The sequence below is a fragment of the Hyperoodon ampullatus genome, assembly GCF_949752795.1.
Source record: "Hyperoodon ampullatus genome assembly, chromosome: 15".
NCBI classification, from domain to species: domain Eukaryota; kingdom Metazoa; phylum Chordata; class Mammalia; order Artiodactyla; family Ziphiidae; genus Hyperoodon; species Hyperoodon ampullatus.
Window position 1 is genome coordinate 69334404 of NC_136928.1, and position 25907 is coordinate 69360310.

Sequence of the window (25907 nt, forward strand, 5' to 3'; positions counted from 1 at the left end):
GCCATGGCTCACGGGCCCAGCCGCTGCACGGCATGTGGGATCTTCCCAGACCGGGGCACGAACCCGTGCCCCCTGCATCAGCAGTCGGACTCTCAACCACTGCGCCACCAGGGAAGCCCGATGGGCTATTTCTAATCCAGACACATTGTGAAGAGGGAGATCACCTGTCAGTTTTAGGTTCATATATTCTGCAGAGGAGGCTTGGGGAGAGTTTTAGAGGATCGTGAGCTTCTGCAAATGGAGGCTTCAGAAGGGCTCCCTTCCTCAGTCACTCCCTCCAGCCCTCTCTCTGCAAATCCTCTTGAGCACCAGTTCTTCTCATACACTGGCTTGGGAGCTGTCCCCTTGCCGGCAAGGGGCACCAGCGGAGCAGGCCTGAGGCCCGTGTGACCCAGACAATAGCAGGAATGAAGTGCTCCCTGGGGCAGAGGCCCCGGCTGGGCCCAAGGAGCCCTGAGAAGGGACAGTTGTTCTGACCTGAGGCAGGGCTGGCAGCCTCCCTGGCTTGTCCACTGAGACTTGGAGCATAAGTGAAGATGGGCGGCCAGGATGGAAGGCTCGGATTCCCTCGCACCCCACCTCCACCCCTCACTGTACCCCTCAAGGCTTGAGTTGGTGCTTGTCCCAGAGTCTGCGGAACACAGGTAACTGGCAGCCTCATCCCTAAGTCTTCTCTTTCCCCAGTGAAATGTCCCCTGTTGCCCGGCCCCAGGGCCTGGAAGCTGAGCCGTGAAAGCTCTCAGCCACCTGGTCCTTGTCCTCTTGCCTTTCGCCCAGCACTTCCTCTCCCCCCAGGAGTCTGCTTCCACACCTGTCTTTGTAGTGCATTCACACCCTGGTGACATTGCTTTTCCAATTAAACCCTCAAAGGTGAAAAGCTGGGGTGACGAGAGCAGCCGTGGCCCTGGCCCACAGCCAGATGTAGATGCCTCACCCCGGCCCCAGGCCCTCAAATGAACACATCAGCTCCCTACCAAAGAGTCATGTCTGCTCCTGTCTCCTTCCTGCTTTCCCTCCTTCCCTTCCTCCTCCCTTCCCTCCACCCAGCCCCTCTCCTTCCCTCCTTCCTTCTACGCCAGGCGGGCTCTCCTGGGACCAGCACTTCCATGATCAGAAGCACAAGGATAATAATAACTAAGGCCAGGCCCTGCTCTACCATCTTTACATGTATTACCTCATTGCATCCATATGGCAGCCACATGGGCTGGTGCAATCATTTCCCTCATTTCACAGATGGGACAACTAATACAGAGAAGTTGGGAATTTGCTCAGAATCACACAGCTAGGCAGTGGTTGAGCAGGATTAAGACCAGCTGTCTGGCTCAGAGCTGTGCTCTTAACCATGACATCACACTGTGCCATCCACGCACCCACGGTAACCTCAGATGGGGAAGTGTTCATGACTCCTTCCCCCACATTGATGCCACCTCTTTAGTATTTCATGAACCTGCCTCTGTCTCCTCTCTTGCCTCACTGCTCCCACTGTTGGCTGGACTGGCCTCCAGGCCCTGGAGGAGAGCATTGGGCTTTGGGTCATCCCCTGCTGGCTCCAGGCTCCCTCCCCTCTGATCGCCCTCCCCACTGCCACAGAAAGCTGGTCCTACGGCCCCTCTGACTCAGTCCCTGAAGGGTCCCCACTTCCTTCCCTCTGACCTCTGACCGTTTCCAGTCTTCTCTCTCTCCCTCTACCACCTGTACCAGCATTCCATGAACATAAGGTTTTTCCTGCCTTGAATCCTTTGCACACGCTGTTCCTTCTGCCTGGAATTACTTTCCTCTCTTCATCCTGGTGACCTATTGTATCAAGACTCAGCCCAGCTCAGCATCCCCTTCTCTGGGAAGCCCTTGCTAACTACCCACCCCCTCTACCTGGAAGAGTAAGTCGCCTCCAGATGCATGATTTGGAGACCTGTACCTATGTGTAAGAAGTTTAGCTCCTCTAAGGCTGCATGCTGAAGAGGTCACGTGGCCAGGCTGCATGGAGATAGATAGAAGTGCCTGAGGAGCCCCAGCTCTCCTTGCCCCCAGCTGAGTCTTCCCAACCAGGAACCAGTTGTGTGAGTGAGCGGCTTCAGATAATTTATAGATGTCAGCCTTTGAGCTGCCCAAGCTGCTGCCAAGTAGAGCAGGGATGTGTTGGCCCTGCCAAACCTTGGCCATACTGCAGATTCATGAGCCGAATAAATGTTTAAAACCATCAAGTTTTGGGGGTAGTTTGTGATTTAGTATTAGATAACCAGAACAACCATCATTAACACTCTGGTATCTCTTAATCTTTTTCTCTATTTCTATCTATCTCTTTCTGTATTTACAGTATCCCTCCATATTCACGAGAGATCGGTTCCAGGACCCACCTCGGATACCAAAATCCACAGATGCTCAAGTCCCACAGTTGGCCCTCTCTATCCACAGTCCCAGGTCCATGGTCTAACCATGATCATGTAGGACAGTAGTATGTATTTACTGAAAAAAATCTGAGTATAAGTGGACCCGTGTAGTTCAAGGGTCAACTGTATATCTATATTTTATCAGTGGTCATTTTTTATGTCTAGAAATAAACATCTATTTTATTTTGAATGGCTGCAAAATATTCCATTGCATAGCTTTACCATAATTTTTATGAGTATAATTTACTGTTTTTATAATTACACCCAAGATGTTTAGTTTATTTCATTTTATTGCTACTATAAACTATATTGTATGAATAGTCTTGAACATTATTTAGGGTAACTGTTAGATATATCCTCAGGAAATTCTGGATCAAAAGGTAAAGGCTTTGGTACAGACAGAAGTCACTCATCTTCCCATGGCTTATCCTGTGTGTATACCCCCTTCTTTCTTGGAAGAGGAAAGCTTTCCACTGTTTGGAGGCCAGGTTCTTCCTCTGGACCCCATCTCACCTCTACTTAAGACTTGGATCATTTGGTTTCAATTTCCCCTTCTCTACTGGATTATTTCCATCAGCATGCAACCATGCTCTAGTAGCTTTCTGCCATCTTTATCCTTGATTCTATATTACCCTCCACCACTGCCCCACATTCACCATTAGATTTCTATAAGGAGTTGTTTTTATGCCAGGAGCAAAGGGAGAAATAGCTAAATTTACGAAATTAATGGGGAGATTTAAAAAACATACATCTGTTAGTAACTAATGGATAAAAATGACAAATAATCAGAAAGGATATGGGTATAGAAAGGATATAGAATATTTGAGCAATCATAGAATACATATTCTTTTTCGTTTGCAGGAAGCATTAATCAAAATGGACCATATGTGCATCCATTAAGCAGTCCCGCAAAATTTCAAAGGACTAAAATCAAAGTATGTTCTTTGACCACAGAACAGTTATACTAAAATTTAGTTTCAAAACCGAACTAGAAACCCCCCAGTGTTTGGAAGTTAAACAGAACACTTCTCAATAACCCACGGGTCAATGAAGACATCTCAACGAAAATAAAGTGTTTTAAACTAAATGGTAATAAAAATATGACATATCAAAACTTGTGAGATGCAACTAGAGCCATACTTAGAAAGAAATTTATAGCCATAAATACTCATGTCAAAAAGAATAAAGGTTGAATATCAATTATCTAAGTAAAAGCATTCATTTAATATCCAACTCAAGAGAATAGCTAATTAAAAATTAGAAGGCAAGAAATAATAATACAAGTAGAAATTCTGGAAATAGAAAAAATGTACATGCAATAGAGAAAATCAGCAACGTCAAAATTCATTCTTTAAAAATACTAATAGGACTTCCCTGGTGGCGCAGTGGTTAAGAATCCGCCTGCCAATGCAGGGGACACGGGTTCGAACCCTGGTCCGGGAAGATTCCACATGCCACGGAGCAGCTAAGCCCGCGCATCGCAACTGCTGAGCCTGCGCTCTAGAGCCCGTGAGCCACAACTACTGAGCCTGTGTGCCACAACTACTGAAGCCCATGCGCCTAGAGCCCGTGCTCTGCAACAAGAGAAGCCACCGCAGTGAGAAACCTGTGCACCACAATGAAGAGTAGCCCCCACTCGCTGCAACTAGAGAAAGCCCATGTGCAGCAACGAAGACCCAATGCAGCCAAAAATAAACAAACAAACAAATTAATGAATTAATAAAATTGGTAACCCCCTAAGAAAATCAGTCCAAAAAAAGAGAGAGGACATAAATTACCAATATCAGAGATAAAAGAGGACCATAAGTACAGATTTCATAGATGCCAAAAAGATAAGAAGAAGATATAATAAAAAATTTAAGCCAATAAACTTTAAAAATTTAGGTGAAATGGACAAATACCTAGAAATACAATCTTACTAAAACTGACGCAAGAAGAGACAATTGGAATAGCGCTATTTAAGTAATTGAATCTGTAATTTAAAACCATTCAACAAACGAAAAACCTTAAAAACCTAGAGAGCATCACTAACAAATCATCCCAAACATACAAGGAAGAGATAAACACCATTGTACACAAATTCTTCTACTAAATTAGAAAAAATGGGGGTGGGTGGAGGGATTTCCAACTTGTTTTATGAAGACAGCATAATTTTGATACCAAAACCTAATAGGAATTCTACAAGAAAGGGAAATTACAGGCCGATCTCATAAACATGGAAGCAAAAATATTAGATAAAATATTAGCAAGTTTAACCCAATGCTATATAATGGTAGCACATCATAATCACACTGAGCTCAATCCAGGAATGCATGGTAGGAAAATCAACAATGTAATTCACCACATTATCAGAATAAAGGGGAAAATCATATTATCATCTCAATCAGGGGCACCTGCTCCAGGCTTTCAAAAAGGAGCTAGTGATATAATGAAGCAAGGGCAGCGGTCAATCCTTTCTGGTAATATCAGCCAAAGTGGGAATGACAACCTCCCAACCTGGGTATAGAAGTGACATCTATGTCCAATGCCTGTGGTGTTGACAGTACAACTTGTGGCCTCTTGGTCCCAAGAGTGGTCTGGTTTTCTTTCTCATTGGATCCAATCAGTGACCATGATTCCAGCCCATTTTTGTCTCTGCCCATTTTTGGATCCTGGTTGCCCAACCTTCCCAGTGATTCTAAATGTGGTTCAATGGAGCTTCAATTCACATCGGCCAAAGTCGGTTTTGCTGCATGTAATTAAGAACTCGACTGACAGAGGAGGACAGAAGCTGGGTCAACCTGAACTTTTCCTGGTCTGGCTTTTCTGCTACCATCAGCTGCCTCTTAAAGTTATAAAAATAATACAGAGAAAAATGAGATAAAAATCACAATCTGAGAGGGCTCATAAGCCTGGCAGTGGTAGGGGCAGTAGCGGGTGGAAGAGGGAAGACAGAAGACCGAGTGGAATTTGTTCCAGCTGTGAAAGCTACGTGTACAGGTGAGATGGGAATGGGCTTCTCTGGAAAACAGAGATTACCATGTTTCATGCCCTGGTAGGACAAGTGACCAAGGAGGGCTTCAGGGAACAGGTGATGATGAATGAGCTAGGTCTTAATGCAAGAGTCTAATTTTCCCAGGTGGCTGGAAGGAGAAAGGGTGTTTTAGTTGAGGGAAGAGCATGGACAAAGAGGTGGGGTTTTGAGAAAATAGTGTTTATGGGAATGGGAATGTTGTGGATGGTTGAAGTGCCAGGACACAAAATGGAGAGGTTGGAGATGACCCTGGAAAGAGGCCAAGCCCAGGTAGTAAAGTACCTTATTTACTCTTAAGGAGCGTGAATCTCTCCTGTGGCCCAAAAGAAAAGGATTGCTGACTATAAAGCCAATGTCACCAACCAGAAATTCTCAAGGGAGTCCTGGAGTCTAAAAGAGCATCTGATTGGGAATAAAGAAAGTTCCTGCAAATGACAAATTAAACAAGCGCCTTGAAGTTCAGTTTAGTCCCAACGCTCCTGCTCGCCCCTGCTGCTCCTCACAATTTGCTTTTGCTTCTTTACTCCAGGTTAAGGTAGAGACTCTTCCATTGCAGGTTTGAGTGCTGTCCTCTCCTCCCTGGCCTGACATGTGAGACTAGCACCAAGCCAGACCTCCAAGACCAGGTTTGGAGAAGACTGAGAATCCCCAGACCACGCTGTCAGCTCATTGGCACAGGGAAAGTACTTCAGCCGCTCTTCACAGAGGACTCCCTCCTCCCTCCGTTAATAGGCTAAGGTCAACAGCACTTTTTCCTTGGGGTTTAGGGCACAGGAGGGAGCCTGCCAGGGACTAGGCTTTGCAGAGGAGGCCCCAGTGGGACAATGCAACACACCTTCACGCCCCCAAGAAGGCAACGTGTCCTGGGCCTCAGGTGAGAGACTCCTGACCTTCTCTGCCCCTGGTCTCTCCAACCTGTTACAGAGGGATTGTGACTGCTTGTGACATTTTCACATCACAGTTTCCAAACGCTGGGGAGATCTGAGGCATCACAGACGTACTCCCTGGGCGGTGGTATTTACCTCCAAATGCGAAGGAGGCAGATGCCAGCCCAAGCACGTACACAGGTAACTTCACCCGCTCCTCAATGACCTCAGCGGGCGCGCTAGACCTGCCCCACACCGGGGTGCTAAGCCTCCCGCTTGTCCTAACTGGAGACCCAAAACCATCCTTAATTAAGTTCCTTCCTGCCCGCTGCCAGGTGTGCCCTTCGGCAGGACAGTGTTAATTCCAGCCTCCGGGGGCAGGGATCCAGCCTTTCCGGGCACGTCTGCTCTCGCGCTCAGCCCCTACCTGGAAACCCCCCTCCTGCGCCCCACGGCCCCCCTTCCTGTGGACGGGGGAGTTGCCTGTTACGCTGCCGCTGCCGGGAAGTTCACTCCCGTCCAGCGCCCACCCAGGCGAGCCCCGCAAGTATATAAGGACCGCGGAGAGCGAGCGGGACAAGGCGGCGCGAAGGAAGAGAAAGAGGGGAAGAAAAGTGACCGAGAGGCCGCCGAGCATCCTCGCCCCGGCGCAGCGGGAGTCGCCCGAGAGCAGCCTCCCCGCGACAGGTAGGGGCGCAGCGGCGCGGAACCTCGCTCTCATCCCCGGACCCCTTGCGCCTGGGGGCTCGGGATGCTCTCGTCCAGCTCCGATCTCAGAGGTACCTTTGCCTTGCCGCGGTCCTGAGTTCTTTGAAAACTTTCTGTACTGGGTGCCGCGTGGGAATCCGCCGGCAGCGAGGCGGCGAAGCCCAGCCTCTGGACGGTGGGAGAGCGGCTGCGACGGCTGAAAGTGGTGCCTTCCACGAGCTGGCAGCCATGTCCCACCCCACCCCCCGGGGAGGGGGGCTGCTAGGGCCCCTGAGACTCCTACCGCGTTCTGGGGAGATCTCGGGAGACCCAGTCTTTCGGGTTTTCTTCTGATTTTCTGGGTAGGTGTCACTTCTTAAAAGATACCATATACTATAGCGTACACTGATGTTGGAAATGGGGGCAGAAGAGACGAGGCTAAAAGTCACAATAAACTCCCTGCATTCCAGACTTGTTTGGATTCAGGTTTCTGAATCCTCGTTTCCCTGTCCGCCTCAGCGCACCCGACGGGGCCGCGCTCTGATACGGACATGGCCTCCTCTACGAAAAGCAGCTGGTGTTAAAAAGAGGTGGCCCGGATGGGAACTGTCCACGGTCCTGAACCACCCCGTCTCTTCCCTCAATAGGACCTCAGAATGGACCTTCTATCCCGCAGACCCTAGATTGCAGGGCAGAAGCGGCCATAGGAGCCGATGGAGGCTCAGGCAAGATGGAGGCTCAGGCAAGGTGGGTTCCCAGTGAGGGAGACAGAGTCTGCAGGGCATTTGGATTCCCCCCAATTCTTCCTGAATAAATGGGGAGGGGGTGGTTCCCACAGAATGGCTGGAAGGAGCCAAGGAAAGTAAAAGTGTGCATTGGTTCTGTCCATTGTTGAGATATGTACAGACTATGGCTTATGTAATGACTTAATGTTCCTTTGACATTCTGCTTTAGGACTTGATACGTGTGTATCATGGTGCAAGGACAAAGCTCTGCCCCTCTGTTCCTCTAACCTTGACAGAGGGCATGGCCAGTGGGCACTTTTATAGTAACAAGCAAAATGTTCTGGGTGGTGCGGGGTGGGGGGAGGGACTGGGAGTTTGGGGTCAGCAGATGTAAACTATTATATACAGGATGGCTAAGCAACAAGGTCCTGCTGTAGAGCACAGGGAACGATGTTCAGTATCCTGTGATAAACCATAATGGAAAACAATACTTTAAAAATAAAATAAAATTAAAAAAAACAAAAAATGTTTTGTTTAGCTCATAGAGAATTCACCTACACAAATGTATTTCTAATAAGTGTAGTTCTATTATAAAGTTAATGTCAAGATGAGCAAATTCCAAATTTCTACTTATTTTTCCAAGTTTTCAATTATTGGACACTCCCTACGTACAGAAAGCACATTTGACATCTCCCTCTTACTTTATTGCTTTAAAAAATAACACAATGTGATATTTGTTTTTTGTTGAAAAATAGAAAATATACAGAAGCAGAAAGAAGACAAGTTGCTTTCAGGGAGCTATCTAACTTTTTAGCAGGAGATTGCAGCTCTGAGAGGGTGGGGAGTGAGAATGTCACCATGTTATGGTGACATTAGCCAATGGGGCAGGAGAGGAAATGCTCTCTGAGGCTTTTCAGGAAGGTCTGAAATCATGAGGTGAGTTTTTAGAAAATGAAATCATTCCAGAATGGCCAACTTTGAGAAGAACTGAAATATAGTTGAGGGGACTGTCAGACCTGTATGATTTTACTTCCTTCTTTACTAATATGTTATTTTACAGTTGCCCATAGTGATATAAAACTGCCATTCTTCTGCTTCTCTTGTAAACCTGGGCATTTTTTTCTGACCGAAATGCGTTGTGTGGTCTCAGAGCTTTAACATAAATTGCCTTGTCCACCAAATTCAGGCTTTGTACTTGAACTGGAGCACCAGAAGTCTACAACAGGAGCAGCCTGTCCCAGGTCACAACTGGACACCAAGGGTGACCAAGGTTCTCCCAGTTGCCCTGAGATGCTGATAGGCTAGGTTATTGGCTGCCAGCACCACCTAATGGCTGCTCTGAAAACACTCAGCCTGTGCTTGGCAACCATTCAGAAGGGAGCCCTTTTGGCTCAGCTTTTGGGGGAAGGAGTGGGGTGGGACCGAGAGAAGGAAGTGGCTTCCTGAAGTAGACAATGAGAGCCAGGGGGAAATTTCACTTCCAGAGCCTTCCCTATAAAAAAGATTTGGCCCATGCCTCCACAAACAGGAGATGTCTTTAGGCAGATATTTTTAAATTAGGAGAGACAATTAGTCCTCCACACCTTAATGTGAATTACTTTTCTTACCTAATTAGGTTTCTTCCTAACAGCTGGTTGAAAAGATCTTCTGAAATCTAAAATGATTGTGGAGTTGTAGGTGAGCTGATGACAGAACTCAGGGTCATTTCAGAGGGCTGACCTTCATGACAGGGGACAGGGCAGTGTGAAAGCTAGAAAGCTGGGGAAAGAGTCAGATACATGGGGCAAAAGGCTGCCTTGATTCTTCCCTTCACTGCATCCTGACCCCTTGAACTCAGCATCTGACCAGAGGTACTTCCTGACTTCTCTGAGAAAGAGTCTTTGGTAGGTATTCACAATGGGAGGTAATTCCCTTCTGCCCTCTGTGACCATCTCCTTCCTTTCCACACCTACAGCATCTTCAGGTCCAGCTATTTCAGACTACATTTGAGAGACTCATAGCACAAGAGGTCTGACGTGTAATGTGTTCAGGAGATGAGCCAGTTTTAAAAGAATGGGTCTGATTTAAACATAAATCTCTTCAAAGTTACAGGGGCCTGAGAAATAGTGATCCCCTGAGTGATTTGTGTACAGGTCATCAAATTGGGTTGGCTGAGGTTTTGGCTTAACTGGACAGAGGTTTTATTTGCCTTTATTTAAACCTACTATTCATAGGAAACAGGGTTTCTGAGGAATGATAGAATCCTGGTGGAGAGGAGTAGACCATCTCAAGCAGGAGTTTCAGAGTGCTTTGCCTTTCCCAAGTTACTCCTTGGATCTGGAGTGTTAGAACTATAGTTTCCTGAAGATGGTAAAACAGAAAAGCTCTGTGCTGTATCAGGAGAACTTAGCCTTACCTTGTCATGAACATCTAAGTCATTGTCTCTCTCTGGGCTTTAGTCTCCTCATCTCTCAAACAAGGGGCCAGACCAAATGACCCCTAAAATATCTTCCAGCTCTAACATCCTTTGGGGTCTGATTTTTAATAGGAGATAAAGGAGAAATTGTACATTGTTTCCCCAGGTCCCACTGCCCTCCTCTCTATTCCAACTCACACGACCACCCTGCACACCAACCTGCTCCTTGAGCTTGTCCTCAAAAAGCCTTGAGCTCCACAAATGAGCGTATTGTTAATGTTGGCTCACGGTCCTTTCTGATGAGTGGCCAACATTGTTCTGCTCCTTGCAGGGGTCCCATTAATCTTGTTTGCCTCTGCAGAGCCTCAGCCTGCCTGGAAGATGCCGAGATTGCACAGCACCTGTTCGGGCGTCCTGCTGCTGGCCTTGCTGCTTCAGGCCTCCATGGAAGTGCGTGGTTGGTGCCTGGAGAGCAGCCAGTGTCAGGACCTCACCACGGAAAGTAACCTGCTGGTATGTGGGCTGTGGCCGCCATCTTGGTTTGGGTATCAGATGGGACTGGGGCTGGGACAGCACAAAGAAAGGGGTATGGGGAACGGGAAATTCATTCCCAGAGATATGGGTAAGTCATCCAAGGGCAGGAATAGACCTCCAGAGTGAAGTCAGAATTGAGCCAAGGAAGGGAGGAAGCAGCTTCAGGGAGATGGGTCTGGTCCCCAAGTTCTGCTTGATTATCTTTACTTCCTGTCCTGTCTTCTTGTATAGAGACCCACTCCATTTAAGCTATTTAGAGACAGTGCCATTAAAGCAAACAATACTAACAATAATGATAACAATAATTGCTCCGTCAACTGATCCTATACTTTCAATCTTTTAGCCCCCAAATTATTCCTTTTTTTTTTTTTTTTTTTTGCGGTATGGGGGCCTCTCACTGCTGTGGCCTCTCCTGTTGTGGAGCACAGGCTCCGGACGCACAGGCTCAGCGGCCATGGCTCATGGGCCTAGCCACTCCACGACATGTGGGATCTTCCCGGACCGGGACACGAACCTGTGTCCCCTGTATCGGCAGGCGGACTCTCAACCACTGTGCCACCAGGGAAGCCCCCCAAATTATTCCTTTTTAAATAACCTCATGTCACTTGCCATTTCCATTCCATTTTTCTTCCCTTTCTATCTACTACCAGTTACAAAGCCAGGAAGGTAGTACTATAAACCATCTCTAGAGGGAGAAGGAAAAAACCCTTCAGCAGCCTTTCCAGAAGCATATAAAGGCCCTTTTTGCCAGGCTGGAACTCCCTCTAGGTCACCACAGTGTGTGTGTTTATGTGTGTGTGTGTGTATTTGTATTGAGAGGCATACATGAGAAACAATACCAAGTCAAGGCAAAAGACACACTGCTGGTGTCTGTGACTGAGTTCCATCCTTCTGCCTGTACCTGCCTGGTGAGGGTGCAATGCATATCACTACATTCTGTGTATTTTGTCAGTAGAGAAGCTGAGTTTAGGTGAGGAGAGAGACTTTCTCAAAAACAGAGCAGGTTGCATGTGGAATATAAAATAGAAATAAAGAGCCTAGGGAATCCTGTGAGCTCTAGTTCAGAGAGACCCAAGAGACTCTTGATCGGAGACACCCATTGCCCAGCCTCTTCCGTTGAGAGCTCACCAGCGAAAGAGCACTGGCCGTGGTCAGAGCCCATGGGTTCTAGTCCCAGCTCTGTCACCAATGGGCTGTGGAACCTTGCCAAGTTCCCTTCTCCTCTCTGAGAAATTGGGTGTCATTATGTGTCCAGGGGAGAGGAGTATGAGACAATTTTTGTTTTCCACTGTTAATATTCTGCAGTGTTATAATTCTAAATCCCTGGAGTATGAAATCCCCAACTCAACAGAGGGGGAGGGATCATTCTGTTCCCTCCTTTGTTGTCCCCAGTAACTGAAAACTCAAGGCTGCAGCCCCAAGGTCATTTTCCTAAGCAAACGTGTGCCACAGTTGTCTAGTTACAGGGAGAGGAGACACAGGCTCCATGACCCCTGCAACGGAAATAATCCTGACTTTCTACCCTTCCCTCCAGTCAGAAGGTGACAGGGAAGTGAGACACCTCTTCCCAAAGCTCACTGATTGAGGAAAGTATAGGATCAGCTCAGAAGACTTGAAAGAAAGTGCCAGATGGGTGGGTGTGGGAAAGTTTGGAGGGAGATGGCTGGGGGAGGGTATGAGGTAGGTTTGCAGACCACTGGGGTAAGGTTGAGGCATTGTGGAAAATACAGGCCCTAGAAGCCTGGACTTCTTTTCCCACGTTGGGAGATTCTCTCCCAAATTTCAACCCGATGCCCTTCCCAGACCGAACTGAACCATGTTTGTTTATTCGCGATTCATTAAGTGCCAACAACTACCACCCACCTGCCATTTACTGATGAATTCCTATATATCTGGCTTATAAGGTTTAAGACGTTGACCCTGCCCACAAAGCTACGGGACAAGTAAACCACCGAGTGGGACAGGGATTTTGTTGTAGCTGCCAGGCAGGGGTACCAGGGGACAAACGAGGCGCTGCCCGAGCTGAGTCTCAGATGTCCGTGGGTGCCCAGAGGCGGGGGTGGGCAGACGTCCTCGGCAAGGAACCCACAGTGCACTGGCGCCGCTTGTGCGGCCCGCACGTGCGGAGGGAGCAGAGGCGCAGGTGCAGTTTGTGGGTGGTGAGGGCGCCGCGGCGGGGGGTGGGGGGCGCGGGGGCCGCGGGGCGCGGGGGCCGCGGGCGCGGGGGCCTGACGCGCTCGCCGCTCTCCAGCAGGCGTGCATCCGGGCCTGCAAGCCAGAACTCTCGGCCGAGACGCCCGTCTTCCCCGGCAACGGCGACGAGCAGCCGCTGACCGAGAGCCCCCGGAAGTACGTCATGAGCCACTTCCGCTGGGATCGGTTTGGCCGCCGGAACAGCAGCAGCGGCGGCGGCGCGGCCCAGAAGCGCGAGGAGGAGGGGGGGCCGGGGGGCCAAGGCCCGGGGCCCCGCGGCGATGGCGCCGAGCTGGGCCCGCGCGAGGACAAGCGCTCCTACTCCATGGAGCACTTCCGCTGGGGCAAGCCGGTGGGCAAGAAGCGGCGCCCCGTGAAGGTGTACCCCAACGGCGCCGAGGACGAGTCGGCCGAGGCCTTCCCCCTTGAGTTCAAAAGGGAGCTGGCCGGGGAGCGGCCCGAGCCGGCGCGCGGCCCCGAGGCCCCGGCCGAGGGCGCGGCCGCCCGGGCCGAGCTGGAGTATGGCCTGGTGGCGGAGGCCGAGGCGGCCGAGAAGAAGGACGAGGGCCCGTATAAGATGGAGCACTTCCGCTGGCGCAGCCCGCCCAAGGACAAGCGCTACGGCGGCTTCATGACCTCCGAGAAGAGCCAGAAGCCCCTGGTCACGCTGTTCAAAAACGCCATCATCAAGAACGGCCACAAGAAGGGCCAGTGAGGGCGCAGTGGGCCAGGGCTTCTCTCCCTGGGAAGTCGACCCCAAAGCCCCCCCTCCTGCCGCCTCGCGGCCTGGGTGAGGACTCGCCCAGGCGGTGATGGCACCAGCTATTCCACCTTTTAAAGCTGTCTGTAGTTAGGAAATAAAACCTTTCAAGTTTCCCATCCGACTCTGACTTTGAATATTGACTGGGCGAATAAAATAAAAATGCTTATCCATCAAATTAAGAGCAGCACATACTGAAGGAGCGATAGCGGTTTCCATGTGACCAAGTGGTAGTATGTTTCATAGGATATAGTGGGAATGAAAAGAAAATGTACTTCCCACCCGTGACAAATGGGTCTTCAAGGGGTCAAATAGTTTGGGTGATGGCTCAGTATGGCTACATTTCCCACTCTCCATTGGATGGGGAAGGACTGCTCAGCTGGCTGATGTGTCAAGAGGCAGGATTCTTCCAAGTGACCCTGCTTTCCAACCAACTCCATGAGCCAGCGGGAAGCTGATGAAGCCCAACCAAAACTGGGAGGACGCTCTGGGCTCAGGTGGCAAGCTGTGGTAATGCCTCCGTGAATCTAGCCATGTGGGACCTCGGGCAAGTTTCTGAACTTCTCCAAGATTTAGTTCTCTCATCCACTCCTTTCTTCCTTACTACTGTGAGGGCTACTGTGAGGGTTAATGAGAAAATGGATGGGATCATGTTATCACCGACAGGCTAAATGGGAGAGCTGAGGGTTGGTATCAGTTCCAGTTTGACTGCCTTATCAGACTCCTCTCAGATATTCTCAAACACAGGGTCTCACCCACATAGACACACACCCATGGAGACACATCTGTATAAATACAACACAAAATGCACAGATACTTCTTCCAGTCCCTAGGGCTCGAGCCTTGAGGTGTGACTATCTTTTCCCCCTTGTCATGCCCAAGCTCTCTCCTCATGTTGTCCAGCTGCAACCTTCTCTTCATTCTCAGCGCTCGCGGCTCAGGCCTTAACAATCCTAACAGCTTCCTAACCAACTGGTGTCCTTGTCTCCAGTTGCCTTCTTCCCCAATCCATCGTACACATTCTTCATATTAATGTATACAAAATCTTGCTTTCTCCATATTCCCTAGCTCAAGACACAAAACAATCACCCCACCCCTACTCTTCCATCAATTCCAAACTACTGGGCATGGCACACACAAGGGCCCTTGTCCATCAGTTTCACTCTCCTTACCAAACCCCACTTCCCCTGGTCTTCTCACTCTTCTCCCATCCTCCTCCACCCTCTGCCTGGAATTCCCCACCTTCCCCCTCCATTTGGAATGTTACCCTTTTTTCAACATGAGCCCAGGCTGAAAGTCCACTTCCACTGGGAAAGTTGGGATCTCTTGCAGCTGAGCCTGCTCATTTTCAGGGTTTCTGCAGTCAGCCCCTCTGCACTGGGGGGGCATGCAGACCAGCTCAGATGGGAAGCTTCTTGCTGCACATATGTCTTGTGCTTTTCTCTCAGGGAAACTCTAAGTTCCACGAGGGCAGAGGCCAGGGATTGTGCTTCTTTTGTATGTCCCCATGATGTTTTCACAATGTTGGGGCCACTGGTTTGCAGTCACACACATTTACAGTTCACAAGAGACTCACAGACACTGATACACAGAGATGCACATCTCCATGTCAATTGCATCAGACATACCAGGGGATGATGCAGATCAAAGCCGGCTGGGGAACATTTCTGTGTGGCACTTCTGTATTTACTCCCATATTTTGATGATCTTAGAAGTTCACAATGAAAGAAAACTGGAATGCACCTGGGAAGTCCTGATGGAATCAGAAAGCCAGACTTTTAAGATAAAGTCTCCCTCAATGAGGGTTATATGAAATGGGGCTAGATTCTAGTCACTGTAATGAAGAAATGGCCCAGGCCTTCCCATCTGAGGATGCTCCTATGCTGGGAATCCTGGGCCTTGTGTTTACATCTTGGTAGCATCCTTTCCCTTACCCTCCTTCCTTTTGAGGCAAGTAAATAATGATAGGCGGGGGTGGCTAAATGTCAGTGATTAATACTGGTGGCATTTTCAGATCCTGTTTGCATCTCAAAAAACCATTTACTTTAAAGAAATCAAATAGACAACTGTGTGGTGACAACATTAACATTTATTTGAAAAGGGCATCATGAAGGCTCATTGGGAAATCACGACTAATAGTCCTAAAGAATAATCTTGCTAAGAGTCCTTCTTCCTACATTCCACCCCGCCCCCCCCAATCCTCCGTCCCCTTCCTTAAACTAATTTGATTCAATGAGTTCAAAATACAGAAAACCGCCACAGGCACTAATTCTGCACTCACATATAAATACGTCAGTTATTATATACATACACTGTCAACTATGAACTACACTATACACACATGCACGCGCACGGGCACACACACACTCAGCCAGGTCATGAACGTCTAAATGGACACAGACATGTTACAATGTATGTGTAATGCTGCAGCATTTGTGGATTTACAGCTCTGCACTCCACAGGCCAGAATCAACAGCCATGGAGGAAGAGCTCGAAAGGGGAAAGTAATGGGCTGGGGTCCCAAGGGTCCCTGAAGGAGAAAAGACCTGGTCAACCTGGTTGGTGCTAAAGGAGAGCACGGAAAACGGGCCGCAGAGCCCCCTCCCACAGGCCTGTGTCCCCTCCCCACTTCCCCAGCTGGCAGGCCCCACCAAGACCATCCTTCTGCAGGCTTCAGTCCTAGGCCGGATTTGGGATACGGGGTATTTTAACTAGAAGATTTCTAGGGTTAGCGAGATGAAGAGGTAACACACTGCACTAAGCCTTCTCCCCAGACATAAGGAAGCTGCCTTGTTTCAGCACAACTGCCTGCCAGGGTCTGTGGGTCTGGAGAAGTGGGCGTGGCCTGCTCAGAGGTGCCCACTTCCCTGTCTACCATCAAACTTAATATTCAGCCTAACAGCTCAGGTCTAGTCTTTTCCCACAGGCCCCAGCTGGCCAGCTGCCATTTCATGGTCATAAAGAGGAACTGGGAGAAATAGCCTCACTTCTCAGTGAGACTCTCTGTACCCAGGTGAGAAGCCCCAGGGACAATGGAATAGCAACTGGAAGGTGTCATGACCCAAGGGCCCCTAGTGAAGCCAGGAGGTCTGGCCTTTGAGGAGTCTAAACAACTGCAAGGCTGTTCTGATTCTTAGGCCAGTTGAAACATATCCTCTGGGACTGAGAACACCCAGGGCAAAGGACAGTGCATCTGGGACCCCTGCACTTCAAGCACTTCAGATGGTCCCAGCCCCACCTTTTCACTGCTCATGCATCTATTCTTATGCTTGAGGTGGAGGGCTGGACAGAGGAGAATGTCTGAGGACTTTTCTCCTTCTTCTTCTGACCCACTCAGGCTACTTCTCTGGGGAGGAGATGTTTAGGAGTCAAGAAATCACTTATTTCTACTTTTCAAAAAGAGGAAAATGGGAACAGGCACAGGCCATGGGGGACCACTTTGCAAGGAAAACCGGAAGGAGCCTCCAGGGTCACACTGGGGCTCTCGTCTCATCTGCTTCTTATGCATTTATGTGACTCAACCAAGTTCACTGAAATTCCAAATATATCCATGCTACTGGGTTCTGTCAGCAGAGTGCTAACCGACCCTACCCCTTGCCCACGAGGAAGAGTCTTCAGCAGTTTTGGGGAGCGACTGGCCTGGGTGGCCCTGCTGATTAAAATTCACAATAGAGGGGGGGATAGCAAAAAGGGCTGGTCGCTTGACACGGTGCCGCCAGACGCCAGCGGGCTTGGAAGGCAGGAAGAGTGATGCTAGGCTGAAGGCTGGGGTACCCACCAAACTCTGCTTGCCTTCTCTCCCAGGGCTCGGGAGGGCAGGGCTGGGTGAAGGAGGCTGCTTAATTTACCATGTAATTGTTCCAGTTAATGTTCATCATGAACTTTCTGATTCTGAGGCATCTTTGGCCAGAATCCATATTCTACTCCATGTCAGCAGGCAAGTTAATATTCTACTGAGTGTAAGTTTAAATTGAAACCGAGAAGGAGGGCACTCAAAATGTGGCCAGGTCTCCAAAGGAAGCACATCTTTGCTATGTAGCAGTGACGCAAAGAAAAAGCTGCTTCAGACAGAGGAAACAGCAGTGAAGTAGATGAAGAGATGAAGAATGGGAATCCTGCGCCTTGTTTCTTCGATCTGTTCCCAGGGTGGGGATGAGGGAGAGACAGCTGATGGACATGTAGGTCTCTGGTTCTAGTGCTAGTTCTAGAAAGAGGCTCCAGGGAATGACTCCCAAGTCCCAGAACCAGGGCCCCAGGGCAGTGCTCGGGGTGCAGTTGCCATGGGGGTGGACCCTACAGTCAGAGAAGCACTAGAGAGAAACAGGGCTTCGCGACAAAGCTGAGCAGGGAAGAAAGATGGGAAGATCCAGTGAGGAAAAGACACGTTTGTGGCTCAAGATTTAGATTTTCTCTGAAGCTTCTTCCAAAGGTCATTTGTCTTCAAGTTTGTTTCTAGTTATTTTAAATTTGGTTTCTTAATAAAGAGATATTAAAGTAAAGAGAAATCTCGGTTCATGCCTGTAAAGTTGGGTTGAGCATTAGCCAAAAGCCACAGAGCAGAGCCAAAGGCTGTGGCGGAGGGGCGGGAGCCGGGCCCCCTCGGCCCTGTAGTCATGTAGACCCTCTGGAAGCCACAGGCCCACAGCACAGAGGCAGCAACCAAGGGGGGAAACTATAGGAACGAGGGTCAAGCAGCCCCCATACCCAACAAGGTTATTGCACACGCAATAGGAAAGTTCCATGTGTTAAGATTCTCCGAATTTGGACAAATACACCTATCAGCCCTGATAATCAGGCTCTCACAGTGCATCTGTGCGGGGCCACGCACAGAGGTGTGACCCGAGGGTGTCCCGAGAAGACTGCCCTCCCCTTAGCAGAATCAGCCCGCTTCCGACCCCACCCCACGCTGCCGAAAATTGTACCTCAAAAGGGGTTCCTTTGGGCCAAGAAATCTACTCACCCTCCCTCTTTTCAAGAGCAAATTCTCCAGGAAGGAATCATGTGACCATTCTCACCTTCCTGTGAGTCATATCAGCTCAGAAAAGTTATGGGAAGTTAGACTGGAAAAGAAGAAGGAAAGGGCTATTCTTGGCCAGAGGGCCTCAGGAAGAGGCCCAGGTGAGGTTCTGCCAGAGGCAGCTCACACGGGGGGCCGCAGGAAGAAGAGCATCAAAGCGGGAGAACTCAACTCAGAAATACATCCCTCTGGACAAAGGAGGGGAGATACTACAGAGGGACGCAGACTTGCCCACTTCTGCCCGCTGCTCCTCGACAGGAGGCTGGCCCGAGCTTCTGCTCCCTGGCCCAGTCGGCCAGCCTGGGGACCCAGGCTCCCTCTATCAGCGGCCTGCTGGCCCCCATGGTGTCTCTACCCCAGCTTCTGTTATACAAGCTCAGTATTAATTAACAATAGAAACAATTCACAAAGAGGCAACTGGCAGGGTGAGCAGGGGAGTGGAAAAGACACCAGAGACTTGAAGGCCTTTGGACCCTCAAATGGGGAAGGAGGAGCGGACACTCTGGAGGACATCAGTGCCCCATCTTCCAGCTCTCACAGGCCACTGCTTTACAGGAGGAGCTGGCCTTGCTTCCTCCTCCAGCTTCCTTTGAACAACTGTGTCTCTCTCTAGTTCCCTCCTGGGGGAATGGCAGCTGCACACCCACCCCCGTGAAAGCCCTTCACTTACTACTCTAAGCAGGAGTTTCCTGGGACCTCAGCCTCTCTCTGGAGACCCCCAATGACTCTTGACCCCAGGATGACACAGAGGAGGAGACAAAGGGCACAGGTAGGATGCTTATTGGCCCCAGAGAGGCACGTGGCCGGATCTCCCTCAGGAAAGACAAAGAGGAAGCAGGGAGGCCGAGAGGGGGGCAGGGGGCCCCAGGGCTCCACCTTGCTTAGCTGTCCAAGGTGCTTTTTCTCTGAGATCCCAGTTAGATCTCCATGGCGTCGGGGTGGGCGTGAAGGCGGGCCCCTCCCTCAGGCCCCACCCTTCCGAGAAGCTGTGTCTTGGATCTTGGAATTCAGTATACGCACAGATCGGGAAACTTCATCTCATAGACGGGGATGGAGTGGCTCTGAGGCTGGCCATAGGCTGCGGTGATGGTTCCTGATGGGCTTGGTGGGGGCCTGGGGCAGAAACACACGGAGGGGAAAGGCATGAGGACGGTTCTGGGGTCCCGCCCCGTGCAGCAGAGCAGCTGATTGAGGTTTCTCTTTGAATAGGGACCAGAGATTTTGTCACTCCGTGGTTCCCAGGTTTCAAGCTGTTCTAGAATCTTCAGCTTGAAGTCAAGCTTTACTGCAGGCTCTACAGCGACTCTGTTGCTCTAGAAAGTACCAGCTTGTGACACTAGGACCCCCGGCTCTTTTCCAGGGTTCACTGAGCTGTCTCTTTCTCCCTTCAGTCTCTCTTTCCTTATCTGGGGAGAGTTGGTGGCCAACTCCGGCCCTGGAGACAGAGGCTGGGGGCAGGGAGGGCTGAAGACAGGTGTGAGAGGAGGACTTGGGGGGAGGGGTACCTACACTGGGCCACAGAAGTGGGGATCCCCTGCCCACGGCTGCCACTTACCGGATGGTGATTTCAAAGATCTGATTGAGTTTGCTCTGCAGCAGTGATGCCTAGACACAAACAGAGGGAAAGTGAGCCGGGGGCTGACTCCCAAGCCCCCCTGCCCAGCATGCACTGAAAGTGCTGGGCAGTTGCAGCCTTAGGAAAGAAACCAGTGTGAGCTCGTTTTCAGCACTTATCTGTGGACCCTGGCGGTGGGTTCAGATCAGAAAGAGCTGCCCAGCAAAGGTCTGTTGGGGACAGCACAGAGGCCAGGAACCCCAGGAAGGACTTCAGCGAAAGTTCTGGAAGAGCCCTTAGCTCCTCCAAGTGGGGCAATAGGGCCTGCTGGGCAGAGTCAGGAGGCTCAGAGCTGGTTCCAGCTCTTTCCTTAACTCCCAAGGAGCGGTTGTACAAAGTTGGTGCATTAGGGAAGATGTTCTCTCTGGTCCCTTCCGGCCCCACCTAAGTCCATGTACACAGAGAGTGAGATTGTGCTCAACTCTGAGCTCACGAAATGAGCAGCATCTACCTCTCAGGATGGGACAAGAGGTTAGCATAATAGAAGCCCAGAAAAATGCATATTATACTTACATGTATTTTTATATATAATTTATGTATTTTTTATATATTACTATATATAATTATTATAATATAAGAGAAGTTTATGTATATATATTTGAAATATATATAATAGAAAATTACATGTGTTTTTATTGAGAGGAAAAAGTACAATAAAATACAAGTTATTTGTAGACTTTGGATGTTTACAATTATGTTTCATTGTTACGAAGATGGACACTGGGACTAACAAATCCTGGAATATAATTTTCAAGAAGTGTTTGTGCTCTTCCCTTAGCCATCTATTCGTCTTTCTACTCGTCTGGCGCCCTCTCATTCAGATTTCTTTTCCAGGGCCAGGCCGTTCCATTCCACCTGCCGGGGTCCCCCAGTTGGAAGTGGGCCCTCTAGCAAACGCTGGCCATCTTTCCTGTGCCATGGCCCCCTCCCCCCTCACTCCACAATGTGACAACCCTAATGGCAACAAACTCACAGAGTTGTCATGAGAAGGAGATAAGCTAATAAATATAAGATGCTCTGATGAACAGCAAGTGCTATTTACATTCTTGCTCTGATGATTATAATTATTATAATCTATCTATTTGGTACAGGAGATCCTGAGGTCAGGATTTCTCCCTTATATGAAAACTGTGACCTCTGGAGGGGTGTATGACTAATAGCCTTTAGGTTCATGGGGCAACAATGTAGTGCCAAGGCACTGTTGGGATCTAAACCCTAATTTCTGGATGACAACAGTACCAGGATCTCCTAGAAACTCAGTCCTGCCCTGGACCCACATCCAGTGTCCGTCTGATCCCGGGAGGGGCACCGTTACGTCTCACTTACCCGGGCCCCGCAATGCGCTGCAATCTCCTCAAAGGGCGCCTTCTGGAACTTCTCCACCACCTGTCGCCGCCGTTCACGTTCCTGCTCCTCGACGGCCACGCTGTCCACTGCGCCACAAAGAGCTGGGTCAGCCCTCAGGTCCTACCCCAGTGATGCAGTCTGAGATTGCCCCCCCAGCTCTCCACTCCGCTGACGAGGGGCAGGGTAGCGTGGAGGGTGCGATGCCATCACTTGGCCCTGGGAGGGCTAGACCCTTTTCCGATTCTGCCTGAGGGCTCAGCCCCCTTCCTTGCCTAAGAGTTTGAAAACTAGTTAAGTGGACCCTTAAGTGGGGCTAAAGCCCCATGTAGTTGCATTGACACTGGGACGCTTAGACGAAAGTTCCTGGAACAGGAAGTACTCTGGGGGGAATATGAAAAGGGACATCAACAGTGGAAAAGCCACAAAAGACAACGAAGAACCCCTATGGCAGAGCAGTCTGAGGCCATTTAGTTTAAGGCTTCTGCATACTCCTCTTGGTAGCCGAAATGAAAAAAAAAAAGAAGGGTATGAAATATGTTCAGCATGCCCAGTTTAAGAAGGCAGAGCAGTGGGAACATTTAGAAAGTGTACCATGAATGACAACAAAGATAAAGATTTGTTATCAGTTATCGGAAAAATTCTCTAATTCGGGATACTTCATTGCCCAATAATCTGGACGACGTAATACTGCATTTTAAAATCTATTGCCATTATTAAATAAATATTAATAGGATTTGTTCTTATTGGCTTTCATTGGTCAACTTTTTCTTTTGTATCACACTCCACCAAAAAATTGTCAAGGTATTTATACAAATTAAAATTGCAGGTGGGAGGGAGGGAGACGCAAGAGGGAAGAGATATGGGAACATATGTGTATGTATAACTGATTCACTTTGTTATTAAGCAGAAACGAATACACCATTGTAAAGCAATTATACTCCAATAAAGATGTTAAGAAAAAAAAAAATAAATTGCTTTTTACTTGTCTGATTGGCTGTAACCCTCAACTGACCGCTTTTAATGGCAGCGGTCAGTAGAAAAAGGGTTCCTGGCATAGGACATGGACCCCCCCCATGGCGGGGGGACTTTTGATTGCAGCTTCAGTAGTTGTGAAGAGTTCAGAGGAAGCCACCAGCCTCTCCCCTCACACCTGTGTGAATCACACTTGCGAGGGCAGCAGACAGCTGTGCACACCCACACGCCTCTCCAGGATCCAGCCCTGCGATCCCCTCCCTGGGGGGCTCCCGCTTACCAATGGCCTTCTTCAGCGTCTCGTAGGTGATCTCCTCGGCAGGCACGCGCTGAGGGAGAGGGAACAGAAGTGCTCAGAAAGGGGGAGGGGGAGCGGGGGGTGGGGAGGCAGCCTTGGCTTCCTCAGTTACCTGGCAGCCACTTCACTTCTCAGAAGAACGTCCTGAAGGGAGAAACTCCCTCAGGACACTCACATTCTCACTGGGGTCTCTGGAAGCTGCCTGAGCAGGCACAGAGCCTCCCACTGAAGGAGAGCAGGGAGAGAGAGAGGAGGGGAGGCCAGTGCCTCACCAGTCACAAGTCTGGCCCGAAAGAACTCACGGGCCCCTCCTGCCCTCGCCGCCCAGCGGGTCCCATTAAGCTCCCTGGGAAGAAAACACTGTAATTCAAACAAAGCTTCAGAGAACGTAACAGAAAATATTCGAAACGGGAGAAGGCAGTTAGCAAATATAATCTCATACGAAAATTTCAAGAACTGACTAACATTTTTGAAGACTTCTGATAGTAAATTATCCACCAAGGTGATGTGAGTATTCAGTAAAGGTAAGGCATACTGAGGTTGGTCCCAGGACCTGGGTCACAGGATCTCAGTGTCCTGGGAACCCATAAGGAGGTGGAAAATGATAAAACCCAAAGAAGGGTGTTCTATGGATGTGTGGCCTTAGGTCAGATGCTGAAAATTGTGAAGGGGTGTGGACTAAATTCCAGGAATTCCCCACTGGACTGTGAGCTCCTTGAGGCAAGACCCATGATTTATTCATATTCTATTACTTAAATGTAATATTACATGAAAGAGGCAGACACAGGAGAGAATGATTTCATTGATATAAAGCTCAAGAAGTGACCTAAGTTGGGATAGTGGCTCCCTCTGGGGAGGGGATACAGAGGCAGGGCTCCTGGAAGACAACATTTTAGTCCCTGATCCGGGTGTGAGTGCATCAGTATATTCACTTTATTCACTCAGACAATTCACTGAGCTTGGAATTCCATAAATGCTTGTTCGAGTAGGAACTGCCAGAGTTGTAGGTATGGGATAAAGTCATCCAACAAATATTAAGCGAGCACCAATTATGTGTAGGATTCTTGGCTAGTCACTTAGTTGAAATTGCAAAATGTATTACTATAGGAATTACACGCAAGAGAGCGCTATCATTCACTCTGAAGATTCATTCACTGTGAAGGTTCATCCTCTGTAGGTCTGTCCATCCACCCACCCACCCATCCATCCATCCGTCCATCCACTGTCAGCACTGACCAACATCAGATATTCACGGGTAAAGTGCTAGGAAACCATGTGGTGGTGGGAGAAAAAGGAAGACAGATCACTGGGTAAAGGCAGGCAGAGAGAAGCTGATGGAGGAGATGGACCACAGGCTGGATGTTGATGAATGGGCGATTCAAGAACGTAGAGGTGGAGAGGAAGGGTGATTCCGACATGGGATTCCATACTAGCAAAGACATGGAGGTGAATGAGATAGCATGGGGGAGACTGACAGCAGACCAGCCAGAGAGGAGGGGAGATGAAATGAAATGGGAGGGCATCCCTGACTACAAATGGCTCTGGATGCCAGGCACTGGGTTTGGAATTTAACCAAACCAGCATTTATTGATCACCTGTTATGAGGCTGGCATTTGAGGCTACGGGGGGTTACCGTGAGATTCTGGAGGGGTTGGGGGGGGCAAGGTGGGCTGGAAGTGGAAAGACGTACAGCACGGCAGAAGGGTGGTGGCTCCCACACCCCTGCTTTCGATACCAAGCCATCCCTGGGCTAAGCTGACTCTCTGAGGGGGAGGAACCCATGATGCTGACCGGGGGGCCACGAGGGAGCAGGCGGCTGTGTACCCAGGTGAGCATTTCTCTTCCTTCTTCTGCTTCACTTTACTTATCAATTCCTGAGGGTCTCTCAACTCTCAGGAAGGAAGAATGACAACTATTGAGGGGACAGCAGCCAATTCACGCTGTGCTCCTAATATGTGAGGTTCCCACCCCTGCAGAGCTGGAAGGGCCTTGGAGGACACCTGGCTCAACCTCGTGTTGCTTCTCCAATTAGCCTGAGTCAGAGCTTCCTTCCTTCCATGGGAAGGTTCCAGAAAAGCTTGGAAAAGCCCTACCCTGGAAGATTGCCCCAGTAACTGAGGAGCTGTTGGAATGGCTGAGGGCACAGTTAGGGGGAGGCTTGATCTTTACTCCACTGACTTCTCCTTGCTCCAGGCCCATCTGGGGAAAGGCTGGGTGTCCAGGCTGTCCATGCCCAGGGATCTCGCAAGTCTCCTTGTCCCAGTCCCACCCAGATGTGCATCCTCCCTGCTTCTTGCTAAGGTTCCCCTGCGTCTCTGCCTCCGTCAACTCCCTTAATGGGCAGAGTTACCATTTAAAACAAGCGTACCGCATCCTGAGGCTTCAGTTCCCTTGGGATGCCTTTCTCCCTCCTCCCTGCCTCGCCCACATTTCTTTTTCATTTTAGTGAGTAAATTTGGTATTTCCACTAACATTCTTTATTCCCCCTTACTTGTGGGTACACCTTCTTTAGTTTCTGAGGTAGAAGCAATACTGGTAGGAGAGATATCACATGGTAATTTAAACAGAAGTTAGATATTCACAGCCCTCAAGAGATGACGGAAGGAAGAAAGATCGTTAAGCTACCTCTTTCTCTTTAAAAAAGCATTTTTCTTGACATATCTGGAAGAAACATTGTAAAAGCTATTCTCGCCCTCATCTTTTCTGTGAGGCCTTCCAATTTCCAACATGGAGCACGTCCGCCTCCATCATGAATAGGGAATGACTACAAGCAAGGCTTTCAAGACTGATTTTTTTTTTCTTTGCGGTACGCGGGCCTCTCACTGCTGTGGCGTCTCCCAATGCACAGGCTCCAGACGCGCAGGCTCAGCGGCCGTGGCTCACGGGCCCAGCTGCTCCGCGGCATGTGGGATCTTCCCGGAACGGGGCACGAACCCATGTCCCCTGCAATGGCAGGCGGACTCTCAACCACTGCACCACCAGGGAAGCCCCTAGACTGATTTTTATAACATGCTCATGGGAGTGTACGGGGAGGGGGGGATTCAGTAATTTTTTCCTGATGGAAATGTCTAGGATACATATGATGAGAGTCAGTGAGA

The 25907-nt window shown here is 49.5% G+C and overlaps 2 protein-coding genes across 2 annotated transcripts in view; one reads left to right on the plus strand and one right to left on the minus strand.

The window, feature by feature from the left end:
* Positions 1 to 10454: 10454 nt before the first annotated feature.
* On the plus strand, positions 10455 to 13676 carry POMC (proopiomelanocortin; the record flags this gene model as incomplete). Its single annotated transcript, XM_079720971.1, has 2 exons — positions 10455 to 10586; positions 12862 to 13676. 2 exons carry the CDS (start codon positions 10455 to 10457, stop codon positions 13513 to 13515), a joined length of 786 nt encoding a protein of 261 aa, XP_079577097.1. The 3' UTR covers positions 13516 to 13676.
* Positions 13677 to 19584: 5908 nt separating this feature from the next.
* Positions 19585 to 25907, minus strand: part of EFR3B (EFR3 homolog B) — a gene marked incomplete at its 3' end in the record, with an annotated part of 84811 nt that continues 78488 nt past the window's right edge. The window contains exons 20-23 of the mRNA XM_079720758.1: positions 22792 to 22840; positions 21519 to 21625; positions 20133 to 20182; positions 19585 to 19690 (exon numbers count right to left, since the gene is read on the minus strand). Coding sequence (XP_079576884.1) covers positions 19585 to 19690; positions 20133 to 20182; positions 21519 to 21625; positions 22792 to 22840 — 312 coding nt within the window. The remainder of the gene's footprint in view (positions 19691 to 20132; positions 20183 to 21518; positions 21626 to 22791; positions 22841 to 25907) is intronic.